The sequence below is a fragment of the Rutilus rutilus genome, assembly GCF_951802725.1.
Source record: "Rutilus rutilus genome assembly, chromosome: 15".
In the NCBI taxonomy this organism is placed as follows: domain Eukaryota; kingdom Metazoa; phylum Chordata; class Actinopteri; order Cypriniformes; family Leuciscidae; genus Rutilus; species Rutilus rutilus.
In genome coordinates, this window is record NC_140220.1 from 25,778,299 (window position 1) to 25,795,566 (window position 17,268).

At 37.4% G+C, this 17,268-nt stretch overlaps 1 protein-coding gene across 2 annotated transcripts; it reads left to right on the forward strand.

Moving 5' to 3' along the window:
• The first annotated feature begins 1,968 nt into the window (after window positions 1-1,968).
• tnfaip2a (tumor necrosis factor, alpha-induced protein 2a) lies at window positions 1,969-16,542 on the forward strand. Of its 2 annotated transcripts, XM_084431590.1 has the most exons (14): window positions 1,973-2,090; window positions 4,200-4,298; window positions 6,713-6,898; window positions 7,361-7,507; window positions 8,001-8,637; window positions 8,761-8,875; window positions 9,891-10,013; window positions 10,158-10,252; window positions 10,335-10,427; window positions 11,902-12,028; window positions 12,224-12,349; window positions 12,500-12,655; window positions 14,607-14,728; window positions 14,948-16,542. In XM_084431590.1, the coding sequence occupies exons 1-14, from the start codon at window positions 2,066-2,068 to the stop codon at window positions 15,105-15,107; spliced, it is 2,211 nt and encodes a 736-aa protein (XP_084287716.1). In that variant the 5' UTR covers window positions 1,973-2,065; the 3' UTR covers window positions 15,108-16,542. The 2 variants fall into 2 exon arrangements, with proteins under 2 accessions (XP_084287717.1, XP_084287716.1); XM_084431591.1 differs by lacking the exon at window positions 4,200-4,298 and having other exon boundaries at window positions 1,969-2,090.
• Window positions 16,543-17,268: the final 726 nt, after the last annotated feature.

A 17,268-nucleotide genomic window follows, 5' to 3' on the forward strand; every position in this document is an offset into this window, starting at 1 on the left:
AAGGGGGGAATCTAGGAAAATCATTTTTGATAGTTTCATTTAGCTGCATACAGGTTCAGATATTGCAGAACATGCTGTAAAAAAAAAAAAAACAGAGGGCAGTACTGCTCAGGACGGACAAGGGGCTCATGAACAACAGTCAATCACAAAACATAAAAAACGTTGTGGCTTATTCAGGTAGCAACACACACTACGACTATACACTAAAGCATATGCAAGCTTTAGGAAAAAAAGGGTAAGTTTTTATATTAAGCTGCTATTTTGTTTTGTGACAATTATAGCCCACTGGCCTATTTGGAAGCAGCTGTAATGCAGAGTGCAAGAGAGAAATCACGTGGCTTGTGTGAAGTTGTTAGCGGTTTGCTTGCATAACAGATCTAGGTTGCCAATCTCTGAAAACAAAGACATTTATTTAAATGTTCTGACATAAAGCACTTATGTTTCATTATGCAGCAGGCCTTGCTCATCCTTCATTTTCTTGTTGTCTTATTATGAGTCTATTATTGTAAGCCATGAATACAAATGGGTAAATATTTATAATAAATAAATCCTAATGTCAGAGTAGACATTCAATTTTAAACCGAAGAAAATGAGGGCTGCTCAGCTAAATAAAATGAGATGCAATTTATTGCAACTACAGATTACATTGTATCACTATAACCAAAACTAAAATACTAGTAAATTAACTATATAGATTCAGTCAAACAGCTAAGCAAAAAAACTTGAATCTCATTAAATTATCCTTCTTCTCTGGCTGTTTAAAGGGATAGTTCACCCATAAATGAAAATGGTCATCATTTACTCATCACCCTAATGTTGTTCCAAACCTCTATGAGTTTATTTCTACTGTTGAACACAAAAGTAGATATTTTAAAGAATGATAGTTGACTGTAGCCATTTACTTCCATAAAAAAAAAAAAAAAAAAAAAAAGGAAGTCAAAGGCTATCTACTGTCTGGTTACCAGCATTCTTTAAAATATCTTCTTCTGTGTTCAACAATAGAAAGAAACTCATACAGGTTTGGTTTAGAAAAACATGAGGGTGAGTAAATGATGACAAATATATATATTTGGGTGAACTATCCCTTTAAAGTTTGCTATTGTGTTTTTCATTGTTAATGCTGTTAAAAAAATGTCTAAATCAGATTGCAGCACAAACTCTCAATAGCCTACATTTACAGCGCAATAGTAATGCTACCCACAATACAACAACTCAAAGGCCATTTCTAAAGACTGACCAAAATCCAGTGTCCAATCTGTAAAATAAAAATTCTGCATTAAAAACTAGGGCTGTCAAAAGATTAATCGCGATTAATCGCATCCAAAATAAAAGTTTGTGTTTACATAATATATGTGTGTGTACTGTGTATAATTATTTTGTATATATCAATACACACACATGCATGTATATATTTAAGAAATATTTGCATATACTGTATATATTTATATATAATTTATATTATATATAAATATAATTTTTTTATATATAAATTACACATTTTTCTTAAATATATACAAGCATGTGTGTGTATTGATATATACAAAATAATTATACACCGTACACACACATATATTATGTAAACACAAACTTTTATTTTGGATGCGATTAATCGCATATAATCAGCCCTATTAAAAACAACCAAATTTGGGTAATTTTGGGAACCCAGTGCTGGTCAAAAAGGGACGCTTGTTATTAACGCTTGTTTTAAGTTAAAATTAAGAGAGAGGAAAAAACAAGAACATGTAAATGGCATTGTTAGACTCATTCGTGAGTAATCAGGAATATAATTAGGATAATATTATTTGTATTCATTATATTTGAAGTCCAGGAAGCTGGCTATAGCAATCAAGATTTAAACGACAATGTTTAGCAAAACAGAGTCAAAAGCATCAGCAGTCTTTCTCTGGGAGTCTTTCCACTAGGTCACATGGAGATCAGCAGCCTATAAAAAGAGCTGTGGGCGCTCAAACACACAGCAAGCTGAGGGGGTTAAGTGACACAGCAAGCTGAAAGCTGAAAGCTGAACACACTTGGGGCTGCTTTCAGCTGCATTAAATACTGGATAATGATGCTTAGAAGAGTGAGGAAAGGTAAGACAGATCTATAGCATGCATGACATCATCCTATTCTGAAATGTTTCATTTTTGAATGCAAGTGGGCATGAATTAAATATTTTCTTGAGGTCTGGGTAGTTTATACATATACTATAGCCTACATTAGCACTATAGGCGTCGACAAAATTCTTAAAAGATTTCTACAAGCTGTCCATCTGCACAACAGACTGTAAACTGCAGCATTTTGATCCGCATATGTCTGTGGTGCTGCTGAACTGTGGCGCACGAAAAAACAAGTGACAGGCTTGTAGGCTATTATTTAGACGTTGAATGTCACGTAGTGAAATGACAATTCAGACTCAATAGGTTTTCCGAATCTCAAGTCACAAATGTGGTTTTGACCAGTTTTGTCAGAATTTAGGCTATATCTCGCTATATCTCTTTTTACACCAGAAAACGAACTGATTTTAGCATTATTTATTACTTATATTAAATTTGCAGCTTTTATCTCTCTCTCTCTCTCTCTCTCTCTCTCTCTCTCTCTCCCTCTCTCTCTCTCTCTCTCTCTCTAGCAGCGAGCACAAACTCACACACAATAGTTTCCATCTACATTTTGCGTTAAAAAAATGGCATCTCCAGCCTTTTTCCATTCATTTTAACGATGAAAATGTGTGCGTTATGACGTTGTCCTTAATAAAATGCATTATCATCAAAACAGCCATGACATTCAGCGCAGCGCCATGACAGGAATGAAAAAAGCGAGGCTGTGAGGCATCTCATTTATAAAACTGTGCGCAGGATCCTTACTAAAAGTGTACGTGCGCCTGAAAGCCAAAAAATATTCAGACGTATAAAACCGTTCGTACGCCAGAACATACGCAGAATTAACTTTATAAATCCCAGTCAGCGGGAGATTGTGCGCACATGCGTCTCCTCCCCGAAATACAACGCCTACTTTTATTTGACTACATATCCTCATCTGCATATCATTTGCATATGATTATTCATCCACGCGATAACATTTAACGGTAGAAGACATTAGGAAAATATGAATGACGTGTGCCGTCACACAAATCTTTTCCACTAGCCAAATTGTATTTTTAATTGATTTATATTTGTAATGGAAACAGATAGACCTTGTTGTGTAGGCTATATTTGCACGAAACTATTTTCTCAGACAATCTGCTATTATCATGATAAGCAATTATCTCTGTAGTTAAAAGAACATTAAGTTTAAATGTTTAAACATTTAATGTTTAAAGAACATTAAAACACAGCATGCCAGAGGAACAAATATTTATATTTATTGAATATAAAAAATGTTGTGACTTCTCAGTAATGATTTCATGTAGTTTAAGTGTTTAACTCCATTAATGAGAATGGCATATTTAATCTAAACGTTTAGCCTATATCAGAAGTAAAACAAAGTTAAAATCATTATTTTATTTATTTAAACTGTTATTGTGAACATGCTCTGTATTTATGATTAGGACTCATGATGAACTTCATATATACTTCACATATATAATGTTTAAAGTTTCATATTATGCTCTACAAGCCTGCATTTATTTGATCAAAAAAAAAAAAAAAAAAAAAAAAAAAAACAGCAATATTCAGCAAGGATGTGTTAAATATATAAAAAGTGATAGTGAAGACTTTTTAAAAATAAAAAGATCCTGAAAAAAAGTATCACAGGTTATAAAATAAATATTAAGCACAATTTCTAACATTTGATAATAAATCAGAATATTAAAGTTTTCTGAAGGATCACGTGACACTAAATTCAGCTTTGCATCACAGAAATATATTTTAAAGTATAGTAAAATAGAAAATCATTATTTAATAATATTTCACTATATTATTTTTCTGTATTTTTGATCAAATAAATCCAGGCTTGATGAGCATAAGAGAATTCTTTCAAAAACATTAAAAATAGTAATTTGTCCAAACATATGTACTGTATAAGTAAAAATATACTACATTTAAAATTAAATGTTATAAGGTAAATATAAAGGTTAGGAATCATATTTGTTTCAAGTGTTTTTTATTGGGGGTGGGGGGCCTCCAACATGAATTTTGCCTAGGGCCTCCTAATGTCTAGAACCGGGCCTGTGATGAAGACTCACGGTACTTTATCTGCGTCAGTTTCAGATAAATTTGCGTCAGTTTCACTAAACGGCCCAAAGCGCTCGATGGCGCGGACATTTAAGAAGGGATGGATATTTGCTTCAAGTGATAGGATTGGTGAGTGAAATTATATTTGTATTATCTTTCTGTATGTATTATTTCCTTTAGATTTTCTGTCTAAAAGTGACCAAAAATACATTTAACTCCAGCTCACCATCGGTTTCGCCAAACTGCTCCATCTCCAAAACGTTCGTAGCCTACGCATGGGTCAGAGTTTGCGCCAGGTGCGCAAATTCTCCCGTCAAGTTTGTTTTTATAAATCACACTATTCTCGGAAGTGGCATACGCCTCTTTCAGGCCCTGTTTTGTGCGTACGCAATAATGGTTATAAATGAGGCCCCTGAGCTGTGAGGTGTTTTCAATGGCATCTTCTGTAAAAAAATGTATAAAGCTCCTAGATCACTTATAATTTGCTAAAGTCCATGTTGTCTGAAGTTTTTTGTCTACTGAAATTTCTTGGAAAGATATATTTAGTGTTTCGTCAGCAGAACAATCCAAAAAACATCTCGGTTACGTATGTAACCTTGGTTCCCTGAATAGGGAATGAGACGCTGCAAAGCTGGGAACACCTTCGGTGTGACTAATGTCTGAAACCCTTATCATCATTCCATTTCATTGGCCAGTAGCGCTTCATCCTGCCCCGAGAATGTCACATATGCTTCTTCATATCACATATGCTTCATATCATATGCGTAGTCCTAAGGTCTCAAATAATCAAGCACCAAGTCACGATGAGCTACTGCCAAATCCTGTAATTGAGCTAATATCAGCCTAACGAACACTTTATGAACGTTCAAGGAGCCAGAGCCTGTCCGAACGGAAGAACACGGTATTGGTAAGCTTTGCCCTCGGAAGCGAACCTGAGGATCTTCCTGTGTCTCTTGACGATCTGGATGTGGAAGTACGCATCCTTTAGATCGACGGTCACAAACCAATCTCCGGTTTGGATATGAGACAAAATGGACAGCATCTTGAATTTACTTACCCTGAGCACAAGATTTAGGCAACATTAGTCCAAAATTGGACTCAAACCACCATCCTTTTTGGGCACAACAAAATAATGGCTGTAGAAGTCTGATTCCATCTGAGCGGGGGGTATTTCTTCTATAGCCCCTTTTTCTAAGAGTAACAAAATCTCCTAAATCAAAGCTTGCATCTCCCAAGGATGCACCGTCATAGGAAGAATCCCTCTGAAAGGAGGCTGGCCTTTCCAGAATTGGATGCTGTAGCCGTGACGAACGGTACGTAACACTCACTGCGAGATCTTGGGCAGGCGTTGCCACGTGGCCAATTAATCCACCAGGGGCCTTAATCATTCCATTTTTGGAACCTGCCAAACCACAGGTACCAATACATCCTCTGATTGAAGAGAGCCTCTGGCATCTGCGAAAACAGGTAGCACATGTGGAGAGACCACATTTAATGATCTTATTGTTATAGACTGAGCTCCTTGCATATGGCCCCGAGGCACATGAGTGGTGAGAACCTTTAAAACAGGAAGCTGCCCAATCGCCCGATCAGGGTTGGGCCGCCACATCGACAGCACATGACATGCGCACATGACCCTAGGGCTTTTCCACAAACTCTGAAGGCTGGAACGCACGGAGAATCTGAGTCATTGCTCGTCGAGAGGGCTCTGCCAAAAACCGACCCAGGTGCAGTCTGCGGTGGGACAGTTAAGACCAGAGCCAGGAGGCCACGATGAGAGAGGCAAATACACTTGCGCGGTTCGTCCAAACTCTCCAATGGAGGGCCTGGCATCCAAGGACGAGTGAAGGAATCAGGAACTGCTGCTGGGAACCTGAAAATGAGAGGCCTTGGCCGTCAAACTCAGGTCTATCCGTTTGCATTGCCCCGAGCGAACCGTTGGACGAGTCCTAGGACCCCAGTCTCTGCGAGGGGGTTCCATAGGCGATGGCTCACTTCATTGCACCTCACGGGGGCACTATAGAGAAGACGAGTGTGAACAAGCTGAAGGCAGTTGCAGCTCGGCCTCCCTAGACCTGCGTGGGATGAGCTGGCGAAAAACAGCAGACTGCTGTTTCACTGCCTGAAACTTCTCCACCACACCAGTAACAGACTCTCCAAATAGTCTTAGACATGCAACAGTTTTATCCTTTTCTTTGATGTCAGTAAGAGGAAGCCAAAGATGGCGCTGTACTGACACCATGCCCGCCATGGACCTGACTATTGCCCAGGCAGTATGCTTGGTAGCTCTCAGCGCCAAGATTTGCACGTAATTTACACGTTGTAATTACAAGTTCTACAAGCTCTTGAAGGCTTTTTACAGTTCAGAATCATTACGGTAATTATGACATTTTTAGAATAGCATGGTAGCACATCCTGACAGATTAACCACCATTGGGACACTTACGCCCTAATATTCAAACAAAGGGATTTATTTATTTGAAGAATTTACAAGATTAATGTTTTAATTAGTACATTCACTGTTGTGTACTTTCTGCTTTCAGAAGAAGACCTTGAAATCTGTGAAGAAATCAGAAGCGATGATGGCATAGCTGATAAAGATCCCAACGCACAATGTCAGAAAAAACAGCACAAACTCAAAAAACCAAAAAATATTCAACCGAATAACTTTACGAAACTCCAGAAGAATTCCCAATCTGAAGATGCTCTCAGCCCCGGAGCAATTTTAGGTAAAATAGCAGATTGTGTTGTTCATGTTCTGGTTGGTTTGTTTTGTTTTTATGTGTCATCTTGTTGTCTACATTGCTACATGTTCCATTTATGAAATTATAAGTCAGTGAAGCTCAGTTTGGATTTTCATTTACAGATCATTAGCACTATATAAACACCCTATTCTGATGATTTGAACAGAAATACCTAGCAGTACACCAGCATATTGCTCATTAGCTTTACATAAGCATCATAAAATGCTGCTAATATTGCACTGTCATGGTACCTCTTTCGTGCTGTTCAGCAGCTATGTAGCGCTAACAGGAGGGTTGGGGTGCCAGTGATATGCTTTAGCAGAGCAACTTCGGCAAGCTGAAGTGAAGTCTATTAAAGAGTCCATTAACTAGAGTTTTAATTAGAGCATGTAATTTAGAGAAAATTAAGCATGTTTCTTATCTGTTAATTTCTGATTTATACTTTAGTTGTGGACCTTGATGCCTATGAAGGCATAGCAAGTTCCCCCGGTGATCCCGAAGAGGAAAGACCGAAACATGGGATCAAAATGAAAATGAAAATTCCTGACTTCATGAAACGGCAGAAGAATTCAAAATCCCACGAAACTCCATCAGGTAACAGACAATCTTTTCATGAATTCAAAATTACAGGAACTATTTTACAGGGGTTTTAAAACTGGGTTATAGAAACCCAACAATATATATATATATACTGTATATATATATTAAAAAAAAATCTAAATGCCCATTTATACATTTTATCCTCTACATTATACATTTATTCCCTTGTGTGTGGTATAGCTGGGGTTTTCTCTTTGATGCCAAGGACTCTTTAATATGACCCCTACTAAAATATATTTAGCAGCTGTATATTTTCATAAACATCTGTTTAAACATATATAACAAATATTTAATCAGAAATGAGGATGTGGCGAGCAGGACGAGGCCGAGGGCCGTGAGAGAGCGGCACGAGGCCGATGGCTTGATTACTGATGAGTGACACGACGAGGCCGAGGGCCGTGAGAGAGCGGCCTGCTCGCAACAGAGGGTTATTTTTCAGAAAAAAAGTTAAGTGAATATAACAGAATTGTCTTCTCACATACTGCAGTGGAACCGGAACTGGATTTTAATGGAAACCTTGAACAGAACCATCTGGCTAAAGCACAGCAGCAGCTTGTGAAAGCTGAGGAACGTCTCTTCGGTTCAAATGAAGTGGCCAGGATAGAGGAAATGGAGGACAAGCTGCAGAGAGACTATGAGATCTTTAATTCGCGACTGAGGATGGCCATCCATGATTCTTTCACTGAGGACAATCAGGAGACACTCAAGAGTGCTTTGACTTCAATACTTCAAGAGGAGGAACAAGACAGACGCTGGGCGGAAGTGGCTGTGGATCAGCGTCCAATATGGAGGCCCACAGAGTGCAGAAAGATGCATGACAGTCTACTCCAGACGGTCGTGGAGGTACGAATGAAGACTGCAAATGGACAGGAGAATAAAGTAGACAAGCTGTCTACCTCCTTGAAGACAGTGGTGTGTCAAATGGGCAAACAAGTACAAAAAGACCTGCTTAGAGTGGTCCGAAATCTGAGAGAATGTTATCCACCAGACTTTGACATCTGCAGAACGTATGCTCAAATCTACCATCAAACCTTCTCCATCAGACTCCAAGAGCTCGCCAGATCCAGTATTGATTTTGAGGATTGCCTCTATATATTGAGTTGGATTGTCAATTACTACCCAAAGTAAGTGCCAATTAGCATTTTCAAAATCATGACCTATTACTTCCTAAATTATATTATAAATTATTCAACATTTTCAGACACAGTTTCAGAAATGTTAATATTCTTGAATATGTTTTTTCTTAGAGATGTATTGAAGCACAAAGAACTAGAGGAGCACATCAGCAATTCATCGATTGGACCTTTGTTACCTGAAGAAGATCTTAAGAGATTAGAGGAACAGTACTTCTCGTACAAAGAGGTAATTCAGTACATGACTAATGTTATTAGAAAATGGTTAAATCAATAGTAAACTTATTTCAGAATAACACAATTGCAAAATCTAACAGATTCGTATAGGACCACATTTCCAGAAAGGTTGGGATATTTTGTAAAATAACATCAAATCAAGAATCTGTGATTTGTAAATTCTCTTTAACCTTTATTCAACTGACAAAAGTGCAAAGAATAGATTTTTCAATGGTTTCACTGACCAACTCAATTGTATTTTGTAAATATAAACAAATTTAGATTTTTGATGGCTGTAACACACTGCAACAGAATTGTCACATTAACTTTTACCACTGTTTCACAACACCTTTACCGCTGCCTATGTTGAATGTTCCTTTTATACCCAATCACGATGCTGCACATATTACCAATTCACCTGCTAACTGTGGACTGTTTCAAAACAGTTTAACTTGGATATTCTGTCATTTTTTCATTTTAATTTTTTGGAGTGTGTTGCAGCCATCCAAAAATATATATATTTACAAAATACAATTAATTTGGCCAATGAAAACATTGGACATTTTTTTATTTGTACTTTTGTCAACTGAATAAAGGTTCGAGAGAATGAACACATCACAGATTCTTGGTATTATATATTGCATTTTACAAAATATCCCAACTTTTCTTGAATTGGGGTTGTACCATGTTTGCCCTCGGTGCGTCCATTGATGCAATGCACCACACCACAATGACTTGAGACTGCCTACCAAATCCATTCATCCCGTTGTCAGGAGTAGCACAACTGCATGTGGTACATCAGAAAGAACAAGGCATCCATTTACTGTAGGCGAATCACCACTATATGCAATGTGGAGCATCCAATTTAGGCAACTTGAATGATTATAATGTGTTCTATTTGCTTTTGACCGAACGAACAGCTCACATCTGGTGTAGATATATGGTATTAGTTAATGTTCTTATTACTCTCATATCATTTAGAGCTTTAGTTTATAGCCTAATTCCTGTTGCTTATTTTCTCTCATTAGAACGAGATCAGAACGTGGCTATCCAACGTTCTTGAGAAAGAAGTGAAAAAGTGGAGTGATGGCTTCGATCCAGAGATCATGGATGGATACTACTTCAGTAACCTTGCTGTAGATGTCTTACAAGTAGGTTATAGGCTCTACTCACTCTCTAACCATCATCTTAATTTAGTTATGCATGTTGGTATCATCAAAAAAAAACAAAAAAAGCAAACATTTTTTTGGCTTTATGTGGTTAGCCATTGAAGTGTAACCATTTTTGTTTCATAGCTTGTTGATGCGACTGTGAGAGAGGTCAACACAATTTTGAGCTGTGAAAGTAAAGCCTGGAGTCTTCTATGCCAGCTGGACAGCTTTCTTCTGAGGTAGATAATTAGTAACTATCTTTGTCACATTTTCATGCATTAAAATAAGACTGACATGCTCTCTCCTTTTTTTCAATGGCAGCTATATGGCAAGTCTAGAGGAACTTCTCAAAAGAAAACAAGAAAATGTTTCTAAAACTCTCAGTGCTAGTCTCAACGATATTTACCTGTTTAGGTGAGTTTAAATGATAATTTTTCTACCTTACTGCAGTAAAATATGTATATTTTTTAAAGGTGCAGTAAACGATTTCTGAGAAACGCTGTTGAAAATTTAAACCAACATCTAAACATTTTCTAGATGTCTGTTCTGTATATGTGCTGAAAAATAAAATAGTGTTTGAACGTATTGCTGGCTGTGTAAATAGGAGAAAAAATAAAGATGGGGGAGGAGAGAAAGTGAGCAAGCGGGACATTTGTAGAAAGACTATAGGAAGAGAGATGGCTGAGATATTACCAAAGAGAAAAAGGTCAGAAGAATATAATTGCAAGGAGAAGGGTTCCGATCAGGCTAGAGGTAGAACCTGCTTTAATACTGGAAAAGCTTTTCAGAGTTGGAGAGTTGCTTTGTTTCCGCTTGATACTTCAGCAACAATGGTTTTTTGCTGTTTCACTGAAGATATTCTGTTGTTGTTAAATCACAGTTGATTCATCCATACTTGTGCGAACTGTCTGATTTGGAAGCTGTTAGTGCATTTTGTGTTTGTTATATTGGGGGTGGATCAATGAGGGGCTGGGGGGTGTTTCTTTTGGGTAGGGGTGTGTTTGTTTGGGTGTCAATTTCAAATGGTGCATTATCGTCATGTCGGAAAATATCACATTTACAAGTTGAACGTACATGAACGCCACCAAAAAGTTGTTAATACCAGTGGGAGGCCCGATCTGAACGAGCAGTGACATTGTCAACAAAATAAACTTGCCTGCTCAAAATATGATAGCTTGTACATGATTGTAATAAAACAATATGATAAAGTTTACAAGCAATATATAAAAGCAATTTTTGTACTTTATTTTCTAGAAGAAGAGTTAAAAAATGTTCTGTATTTTTGTGTAGTGTAATTAAAAGAAGGTTAACCGCCATCTTGCTCCAACAAAAGTAACCGTGATCGTAATCGTAAACACGACTTCCCAGAGAGCAAAATATCATGTTAGGTGCTTCTCACTTCTTATTTGTGCATTTCCTTCCCTCACTTCCTTTCCTCGTGTCTTAGCTCCACCCCTTTAGGATGTGAGGGAAGGATACACCTGTGTATCCTCGCTCATGACTCCGAAGCTTCCTCTCTCCTCATTCCTCGCCTCATCGTGGTGCAATTAGAGAATTGAAAAGTCCTTGAAAGATGACTGAGTTCGATCGGTTTCTGAGTCACGGGCTGGTGGACGTAGGAGCGAGGAAATGAGGAAGCATCAATTTGAGTAGCCCCGAGTAGCACCCTGTGTTTCAAATTGCTTACTGCTCCTTTAATTGACAATAGTATAACGTCTTATATTACTCATTTTTGAATTTTTATATAATTTTTATATTAAACTTTATGTAAACTACAGTTCTCTTTTAACCAGAAACATGCAGTCTACTATCAGTATTTAAATTAAATTAAATGTAAAAAATTTAATTAAATTAAATTATAGCAACCATTATTTCTCTATATCCTCAGGAATTATGTACAAAGACCAGAGCATCTTTTCTCAGAAGACACTAGAAAGGCTTGTCTGTCCACATTAGCAGACCTCAAAAACATCTGTCACAAATACTTCCTCAGTCAGATTCACGCAGAACTGAAGGTTAGTAAAGAAGGAAAAAATCACGAGAGTACTTTTTTACCTGGAGATACTGCCCTGATCATTTTTTATTTTTACATGTCCTTACTGGGAAAATAGCATTGAGCTTTTCTTCCATGTTTGTGATGCTTCTTTACAATTCATATCTTAAATTAAATCTTACATTTTGGAAATAACCAGACTTGTTTATCTGTACAGCCGATGTACCGTAAGCTGTGGACTCAAGCCTGGTTTGCTGGACATTGTGAGGTTGTGGAGGAGCTGATGAAGGCGCTGGAGAATAACATAGATCAATTCAAAGAGCTAAAGCCTGTCTGCCGAGAGGTCAGAATCACTTTTACAGAAAATATTGTTTCTGACAGTCCTATAACATGATGTAAATGGGCATATAATCTTACATTGTTCACTAATGTGGTGATTAAGATACAGTTATAGATATATATTTGAAGATTGTGTGTCTGTATGTGTGTATAGGAACTGCTGGCCGAGCTGCATGTAGAAGTAATGGTTGAGTATGTGAGACGAATGATGAAGAGAAAACTAAAACTGAAGGACAAAGAACAGCAAGATGCAGCTGCTGAGTTCATCGTCCATGACAACAGTCAAATCTGCTCTGTGTTTGCCAAAGTGGTAAGATCTCTTCCAGACGCTGCATGTAATAAACATACACACATGCATCCAAAGCATGCGCAATCAGGATTATCATCCACATTCAAATATAGCAAGCTCAAATTACAAATCAAAATTTAGAAAAAAATGAACTTTTGACTCTTACTTGCAAACACAATCCAACGCCTTCTTTATTCTGGAGCCATTTATGAAAACGCTGGAATTCCTGGCTCATAGTGACACGTGGTTTTCACTATTTTTTTTTTATTATTATTCTCTAATTTCTCTCCTTTACATTTCTGTTCTCTGAATTGTAAATCAATAGTGTAGTGGATGTTAAAAGTAACACACACACATACACTCACCTAAAGGATTATTAGGAACACCTGTTCAATTTCTCATTAATGCAATTATCTAATCAACCAATCACATGGCAGTTGCTTCAATGCATTTAGGGGTGTGGTCCTAGTCAAGACAATCTCCTGAACTCCAAACTGAATGTCAGAATGGGAAAGAAAGGTGATTTAAGCAATTTTGAGCGTGGCATGGTTGTTGGTGCCAGATGGGCCGGTCTGAGTATTTCACAATCTGCTCAGTTACTGGGATTTTCACGCACAACCATTTCTAGGGTTTACAAAGAATGGTGTGAAAAGGGAAAAACATCCAGTATGCGGCAGTCCTGTGGGCGAAAATGCCTTGTTGATGCTAGAGGTCAGAGGAGAATGGGCCGACTGATTCAAGCTGATAGAAGAGCAACTTTGACTGAAATAACCACTCGTTACAACCGAGGTATGCAGCAAAGCATTTGTGAAGCCACAACACGCACAGCCTTGAGGTGGATGGGCTACAACAGCAGAAGACCCCACCGGGTACCACTCATCTCCACTACAAATAGGAAAAAGAGGCTACAATTTGCACGAGCTCACCAAAATTGGACAGTTGAAGACTGGAAAAATGTTGCCTGGTCTGATGAGTCTCGATTTCTGTTGAGACATTCAGATGGTAGAGTCAGAATTTGGCGTAAACAGAATGAGAACATGGATCCATCGTGCAGGCTGGTGGTGGTGGTGTAATGGTGTGGGGGATGTTTTCTTGGCACACTTTAGGCCCCTTAGTGCCAATTGGGCATCGTTTAAATGCCACGGCCTACCTGAGCATTGTTTCTGACCATGTCCATCCCTTTATGACCACCATGTACCCATCCTCTGATGGCTACTTCCAGCAGGATAATGCACCATGTCACAAAGCTCGAATCATTTCAAATTGGTTTCTTGAACATGACAATGAGTTCACTGTACTAAAATGGCCCCCACAGTCACCAGATCTCAACCCAATAGAGCATCTTTGGGATGTGGTGGAACGGGAGCTTCGTGTCCTGGATGTGCATCCCACAAATCTCCATCAACTGCAAGATGCTGTCCTATCAATATGGGCCAACATTTCTAAAGAATGCTTTCAGCACCTTGTTGAATCAATGCCACGTATAATTAAGGCAGTTCTGAAGGCGAAAGGGGGTCAAACACAGTATTAGTATGGTGTTCCTAATAATCCTTTAGGTGAGTGTATATATATGTATATATAAGCCATTATATGAGTACATTAACATTTCAAAAAGGATTAAAACAGATTAAACTACAATGTTAGTTTTGGTGGTGAATATAGCAGAGAAATGTGCAAATAATTTAGAGTTAATTGAGTTTTGTGTGTTTTTATCACAGTTTCCTTTTGCATTGGAAACAATAAAATAATAATTAAATGTGCATGACATACTAACAGTAACATACAGACGTCTGGCACCATTGTTTTAGACACAATATGACATTGAGGCACATACAAAATATGGACCTTTTCAGTGTATTCTCTTTACATTATTCCCTTTGTTTGAAAGAGCATGAATTGTGGGAAAGAAGTGGGACATTTTTATCTAACAATAGAATTAGTTTTCTAAGTGAAGCACCATTCTCTTCTCTAGGGATCCGAAGAGGAATGGCTCTGTCAAATATTGCCCAAATTATCAGAGATTCTGAGACTGCAGGATCTTGGGAGTTTGCAACTTGAGATTGCAACACTGGCAAGAGACTATCCTGACATTAGGTGAGTCTGACAGATGTGAGCAGGCAAGATGCAGTTATTTAACCTGAATGGGAAAGAAACCAGCAAGATATCTTATTTTCACATGTCTCATTCTTTACACAAATAACTATTTACAACATACATATTAGTAATAATGTCATTAGCAAAATGAAAGATGAACAATCAATCTTCCAGTGTTTGTCTTTTTTATCAGTTATCTTTGTTGTCACTCTCCACTAGTGAGCAGCATGTTCTTGCTGTCCTGAACCTGAAGACCAACCTTTCAAGCTCAGATGTGCGTAGGATAAAAAGGTGTTTGAGTGATAACAGAGGCACACAGGACACTGAGCCCTCCCCTTCCTTCTTCTCTAAAGTACTTGTCAAGCGAAAAATCATCTGAATGCCATGTGTTACATCCATAGCTAATGTTAATCAACATTGCATTGGAAACAATAAAATAATAATTAAAGCCCCAGAGGCTTTAGAGTGTTGTAGGGTTAATTTGTTCAAATTATTTGAAATATTTAAAACATTTGTGTGCATGACACACTAACAGTAACATACAGAAGTCTGGCACCATTGTTTTAGACACAATATGACCATTATGGTGATGCAGAGATGAACCCAATCGCAGACAGTAAATACTTCACACAAAGTTTATTAATGACAAAAACAGAAAACAAAACCCACGAGGGAGCAAACCAAGACAGGATAGACTAACAAAACTAGACTAAGACTCAGACAAAAAAAACTAGACAATAAACTACCAGCAAAGACAGGATCAAACTCTTCTTTCTAGACAAGACTTTCAACAGGTAAATCACACAACGAATGACAATGAACCAGCATAGGACAGCAAACACAAGGGGATTAAATAGGGAGAAACTAATGAGGGAAACAGGTGACAAGGGTAAAGCAATGATGACTAAACGAGGATAACAAGGGGGCGGGGCAAGGAACGAGACAACACAAGCACATGGCCCAGCAAAAGGCCATGTGTGTGAACATAAAACACGGGTCTGTCATGATCCTGCCTCAAGTCCAGGGAAAATCAAAGACTAGAAGGCAGAATCATGACAATGACATTGAGGCACACACAAAATATGCACGCTTGTGATACATAATCAGTATTATGTTATTTAATATTTATTAAGAGCTCAGTGATGTTATTCTGTTAGTTTCTGATCACTAAGGTCAAGAATAAAATATTTATGTAGAATAAAATATGTATTTAATCAGCCGTATTTTATTTTACAATACGTTGAAACAACACAAGGTGTTCATATGGATGTGTTGATGATTTGAGAGTTTGTCAGTTGAGAAAACCTCCGAAGTTCTAAAATCATAATGGTAAAATAAAATGTCAAAAGGTGTATATATTTATCTCTATGTACTGTGTTTTAGTTTTATTCGAATGTTAGTTTGGAGTGACTGAATTGAATGCAGCGGGGAAGCAGCTGTAAGAAGATATTTAGACAGCAAGAGAAAAACAATGTGGCTTGTGGGAATACATGGTGGGTGAAATTAGCGTTCTAGCTGAGACTGTTTTCACAACAGACTCAATATACAGTGTCATATTACTATTTGAAAGCTCTGAAAATAAAGACAATTATTTAAATGTTCTGGTAAAATGCATGTAGGCCTATATGTATTATAATCCAGCTAAGGCCTTGCTTCACAATAACAAACTGTTTATCATAAGCCATCAATACAAAATGGTACATATAAAGAAATCCCACTGTCAGTAGACTGAATGTTGTTTGACTTTTTTTTTATCTTTGCTGTTACTGTATGTCTTTCTCCTATAGCTAAATAAAATTTGTCATGGAACGAAAGCTTTGATGGTCCTTTGTCCCCTATTAAATAGAAGGGCACATTAATTAATATATATATATATATATATATGTGTGTGTGTGTGTGTGAGTGAGTGTGTGTTGGGTATAAGAATTTATAATAAAATACTGCAATATTCCATGAAAATAAGAATTGTCAATTTTGATTTCATAGTGACTTTATGTATAGAGAAGCATCCATTATAGCTAGGCTATAACTAGAAACTGAATCACTATAACCGGAACTAGGATAACTAGATTCAGTAACGTTAAAACTACTTTTGAACAGCAAGTAAACATTTTCCTAATTCTATTAATAAATTATTACCATTCTGCTATTCTGGCTATATTGAAAGTTTGCTATTGTGTTTTTCAATGTTATTGATTTCGACAAAAAATTAGGACTTAGGCTATGCTAGATTGTACTCATAATACAGTACAATACAGTTCATTGCAATGAAGCGAACGAGCTGCAGAAGTGTATAGTGTTTGATTGATACGTTATTTCTGTTGTTTGGATTAATATTCGCTGATATGAAAGATGTATTGTGCTGCTGTCGTTGTGGGGCTCCGCACAGCACAGTTTTACTACCCCACCCCCCTTTTGGCGCCCCTGAAAAAACTGTGAGGGGTTCAAATGCTTTACAGCTGAAAAGGTTGTCATTCTGGTTGTCATTCACTTATTTAGTGGACCATATTAGTGTATAGGGAATAGTGAATTATAGGGGT

What these genes read in the sequence shown, in the direction of transcription:
- tnfaip2a (XM_084431590.1), top strand. Translation starts at nt 2,066, where the DNA reads ATGATGCTTAGAAGAGTGAGGAAAG. An exon ending in CAGCCCCGGAGCAATTTTAG is followed by an intron (nt 6,899 to 7,360) that starts GTAAAATAGCAG and finishes TTTATACTTTAG; the next exon opens with TTGTGGACCTTGATGCCTAT. An exon ending in TTGCTGTAGATGTCTTACAA is followed by an intron (nt 10,014 to 10,157) that starts GTAGGTTATAGG and finishes TTTGTTTCATAG; the next exon opens with CTTGTTGATGCGACTGTGAG.